The sequence below is a fragment of the Acyrthosiphon pisum genome, chromosome A2 (genome assembly GCF_005508785.2).
Source record: "Acyrthosiphon pisum isolate AL4f chromosome A2, pea_aphid_22Mar2018_4r6ur, whole genome shotgun sequence".
Taxonomy (NCBI): Eukaryota; Metazoa; Arthropoda; class Insecta; order Hemiptera; family Aphididae; genus Acyrthosiphon; species Acyrthosiphon pisum.
Window position 1 is genome coordinate 42,964,368 of NC_042495.1, and position 5,477 is coordinate 42,969,844.

At 26.9% G+C, this 5,477-nt stretch overlaps 1 protein-coding gene across 1 annotated transcript; it reads left to right on the forward strand.

Moving 5' to 3' along the window:
* Positions 1 to 1,016: 1,016 nt before the first annotated feature.
* On the forward strand, positions 1,017 to 2,621 carry LOC115034291. The gene is made up of 2 exons (XM_029490707.1): positions 1,017 to 1,249; positions 1,903 to 2,621. Exons 1-2 carry the CDS (start codon positions 1,130 to 1,132, stop codon positions 2,260 to 2,262), a joined length of 480 nt encoding a protein of 159 aa, XP_029346567.1. The 5' UTR covers positions 1,017 to 1,129; the 3' UTR covers positions 2,263 to 2,621.
* The last annotated feature ends 2,856 nt before the right edge of the window (positions 2,622 to 5,477 follow it).

A 5,477-nucleotide genomic window follows, 5' to 3' on the forward strand; every position in this document is an offset into this window, starting at 1 on the left:
AATCATTTTAACACGTATTATTTTGACTTTATTCTCTACCATAGACTGCCAAAATACCAAAAGTATTGAATAAAATATAAATATGCGTTAATAAGTAATAACCATTTATGTTTTGCAGGGATGATCTTCAACTATATAGGGATGTAATGGCATGCTCTACAAATACGTATTTTCATAGTAATTTGGAAAAAGGTTTAAAAGAATATATTGACTACGATCTGATAAAGAATCTTTTGCATGTAAGTTTAGTTTTATTTATTTTGTTTGGCTAAACTATCCTTCCACGCAAACAATTACACAACCACCAAATATTTTCGAACCCGACTCTACCTTGTTTCGTCATAGTAGTATAGTACACCAGTAAAAACCAATGATTGAGAAATCATTTCAACTAAACAAAAAATGAAAACTTAATAGTAAAAAACCATATTAGTTATACACATATTATATTTTTTGTATACCTAACAACAATGGTCATTGCTGGTTGATGTATTTAGTTTATGATTCGGTGTGATATTTGTTTATCCCATGTATATCTACTTACCTCCTAAAATTTTAATATGCAACATTTTGGTTATCTTAGTTTTTAATTTTAACTATAGGATTGTGGAATTAGCTGTTCTGAAATATTTCAGTCTGATGGTAAATGGCAGAATACAACATTGAAAAATGTTTGTCAATATATTCAACCAACAATACTTGGCATATTTGGATTATGTTATACAATTAACATGATGCCATTAAGTCAAATGTTTAACGATGAATATTATCAGAGGTAAAGTTTACAAAATTAGTATGTACCTATAAATATAACTTATATAGTTTTCAATGTTACATAAATTGTTAATACAAGTACCTACCAACAACTATTATTATAAGTTTTACTGTATTATATTATTATGTTATACACTTATACAGTTATACTTAAACATTATTCTTATATACATTTATACTTACAAGTTATAAACATAATTACATTAATAATATAATATTTTATATCAGAATAATTTGTAATTTCAGATATATTGATTTTTTTTCGAATAAAATTACGTATGTTAATACTGAAAGGTCGTATTGGAATTTAGAAGATGGATACTCATTTTATGCGAACCAACCAAATCTCGTGGATATGATTCCCTCTCGAACGAGTGGCGTTAGTTATAACCATCGTGTAAGATTAATGTTACACGCTTTAGAAGACGATTTTTTAAGCTGTGCTTACCTGGGAGTTAAAGGTGGTAGTTTTTTGGTGCGTTACATATTAATTGAATAAATAAAATAAGTAATTTAAAAAAATTATACAAAATTGATAATATTACATCATATTGTATGGTAACGTAGTTTATGCACTGACCATTAGTATATTGATATCATATGAGTGCCTAAAATTTTCTCATTTTCTGGTATTATATCTATACCTGTGTTTTTAAAAAAGGTAAGTGCTTGATAATCAGAGTCCTATTGGAATATAATATTGGGTCAACAGTTATTAACTTCAACAAGGAAACGTTTTATTTCCCTACAGCTATAATATATCTTTGAAAATTAACTGCAGAAGTACACCATAAAAACATTATTTTTAGTCATTATATCCTTTTATTTTACAATTTCATTGGTTTCACTTATTTTATAGTCAGCTTTTAAACTTTTTTAACATTTCTATTATTTTTTCTTTAGTTTAATCGTTTTAAACTACACATATTTTCAATTTCTCTAGGTACATTCTTAAACAATACATAAAATGCAAGACACAAACATCACTTTAATAATTATTAGTAACAAACCATTATTGTAGATAGTAAAAATATACAAAATTTACTATTACGCCAAATATTTATCATTCTACCTACAATATGTTATTATAACTTAAACTCTAATGTTAATTCCGTCGATTTTATTTAGATTACATTTTCTAATCCGGCAGAATATTGTACAGTCAGTCCTAGAGTATATGTTATACCAGACACATACACGAAAATACAAATCACTCCGTTCGTGAAAAAAATTAATTCGGATTTAATGTGGCGTTCACTGGAAATCAGACAATGTTATTTACACAACGAAAGAAAGCTATCCATTTTTCAACAGTACACCGAGTTAAATTGTAACCATGAATGTGAAATAAACAAAACTATATCCATGTGTGGCTGTATAATGATCGAGGCAACTTGTAATAATTGTTTTATTTTAATTTATACGCTAAAATCAGTAGGTATCTACCTTATTACACGTAATTTAAATTTTGAGCAAACACTGGTTTAGTAATAATGTGGATTTTTAAGTCAGTATTATTAGTTTGAGACGTCTTAACTTATTTCTAGTAGAAGAGATTTTCACTAAGTGCGATATTGACGCATTATTGGTTCTATAATCTATAGTAATCAATCAATTATAATTGTTAGCCACTTAAAAACTATTAAAGTCAAATAATTCCATGTGGTTACAAAAGTTATATGTCTTACTTTCTTCTTTAAGAAAATTGTACCTAATATTAAAATAATACTTAAATTGTTTCATGCTTAATTTTCATTTTTAAAGCTTGCCCCAAGTTACACAAACTTAGTTGAACTTGGAACAAAAAATTAAGTTTTTAAAAAATTCCTCGCCGTTTTCTACATAATAATGATGTTTTAATCATTTTATTTTACTTATTGAACTAATGGTAATCTTAGATATGCTATCAGTGTCCGTTAAAAATTATTTCCATATCAGGTAACAGATTAATGAACTTACTGACTTTTCATAAAAAATAAAACTAATACTTGATGGCAACCTATGTTCTTCAAACTTGAATAATATTTTGAAAATGTTGTTAGTAAAATACATATTTGATGATAACTAAAAAATGTGTCAATACGTTGTTACGACACAACAACAGCTGAAAACAGATTATTTTGGCCCAAGTTTACCTGTTTGACGGTATTTCGTTACTTACCTATTTGTTATCGCTACCACCATCATATTTAGAGGTTTTGATTGAAGGCAAGGTCCCAACTCCTAAGTATATAAGGTATTAATTAATCACAGTTATCTACACCGGGAAACTATCTTGATAGCTGTGATATATTGGTTTTTAATTGTTTGTCTATTAATATTCCATAATTGAACTGTAGCAGTTGATATTGTTATAAATTATAATGTAATATTTATTATTTACCTACTAATGAAAATTTTTATTTTAGATTCTGATAGGGGCGATGAATGTAATGATACCTATGATATTACAATGATGTGGGGGGTTTTTTGTGTGTCTTTGTACACTATAAGTAGTCGAAATAATGCTTCGAATTTTCAACTTCAGTATCTTTTCCAATGGGAAAGTGAATCTGGTTGGTGCATTTTTAGTTTTTTTTCTTTATAATGTGTCAATAACATTTTATTCGTTGTGGGTTCAAACGCTTGAATATTTAATACAAAGCTTCAGTTTAAACATTTTAATAATGTATAGCAGGATTTTTTTTTATAAGCATTTAAAGTTCCAATTTCGTCAAAATTTACCATATTTGAAATTTACAAATTATTTTACAGTCTACTGCACATCGAGTGTTACTGCTGGGTAGCTACTCGCCTCACGCTGTCACAGTCATTGTTAATTCCGCTCATATGCTCAGATTGTATATCTTCTAATAAATGTTTAAAAAAAAAAATTTTGTGGTTAAAAATATATAAAATGGTAAATTTTTATAGCTAAGGATTAAAAGTTTTAAATAAGGTTCCACATAAGTAGTTCATAATGTCACCGAAAAAAGTACAAAATATATAAACACAGTTTTTTATTATAGTTATTAGAAGTTGAAGTTTGATCAAAATTAGATATTTCAATTTTAAACGAAGAAGAACGACGTTAGTCTTGTGTTATAATTTAAAAAATATTAATCGTGGGTGCTTGAAACTTCTATAGTAGGTATAATATTATATACAAATAATATTAATTCAACTTACCGGCTGGCAGCTAACGTATTAATAATAATAATATAAAAATAATATACAATATCCTTGGCTGATAACCGTCTTCGCTCAGAATCGTTTTTTATTAGGGTTCCGTACGATAAAATGGGACCCTATTACTAAGGCTCCGCTGTCCGTCCGTCTGTCACCAGGCTGTATCTCATGAACCATAAAAGTTAGAAAGTTGAAATTTTCACAGATTATGTATTTCTGTTACCGCTATAACAACAAATACTAAAAATCCTAGAATATATAATATAAGCGGCGTGTTGCTAACATCTTTATAGCTGATAGCACGGAACCCTTCGTGCGCGAGTCCGACTCGCACTTGGCCTGTTTTATTTTGCATTTATATTTTAAAATGAGGTTTTTAATTTGATATAAGTTCAATGTTTGATATTTGGACACAATATTTCTCGTATAATAATATATGGTACATAATATTATACTTTTACATAAATTATTATCATTTTTATTTACATTTTCTGCATTATGCCCGTGAGTTACTTGAATATTTAATTATTGATTGTAATTACCTATACGTATAATAATTGTAACTTACTATTTTTTAATAATCCAGTAAACACCATTGTTAATCTAATTCGTAATTTGCTCAGAATTTCGTGTATCCATTATTCATATTATGCTATAATTTATTGATTTGTCGTATTAGTAAATGTGTGTTTGCCAGTAAGTGAGTAAGTATTAAGTGTATATTATATGCACATTATCATGCTAATCAAGAAGAGTAGGTACTCAATACTCGTTATTGCATATATCTTGACTGGTTTTTTATATTGTGATGATCAGTTTTAGGGATCGATGGCTCAAAAATATGCGGTCCCGCCAAATACAGTTGCGCATTGGGAGCTAAACGTGATTATACATTTTAATTTTTTTAGTTATTTATACCCACGTATTTTTTAAGCCTCAGATGTGAAAGCATAATATTATATAACATATTACACAGAGTATAGGTAAGTGTGAAATCCATAATTTATTAAATTTTTATTTAAAAAAATGTAATTTTTCATTTATTTAATAGTAATTTACTAATTTAATGTATCAGCTATATTACTTTAAGATTCATACGCAAAAGTTTGCAACACTTACTTTTTTTAATTTTTAACAAAAAAATATTTAATTGTTAATTAAATATTTTTTATATTAACGTATATAAAATTAATTTCAAATTTACGAAAATATTCCCAAAATATACATATTACATTGCACCGTTGCACTTTATAATTTCTATTTCCATAGCTAACTCTATGAGCATACTGTTATAAATTACAATTAATCATTTCATGAATTAGACAATTTAATACCTGGGACATAACATAATATTATGCATATTATTTAATCCAAACTATTATCAAATATTATCACAAATGAGATATTTTCTAATTAGTTTATTACATTTTATTTTTGTGTATCTCAATGTAGGTACTTATTTACCTATATATAAAATAATATATATTATATAGTATACCTAATCATAGACATTATCCTACATTACTACCAGACGG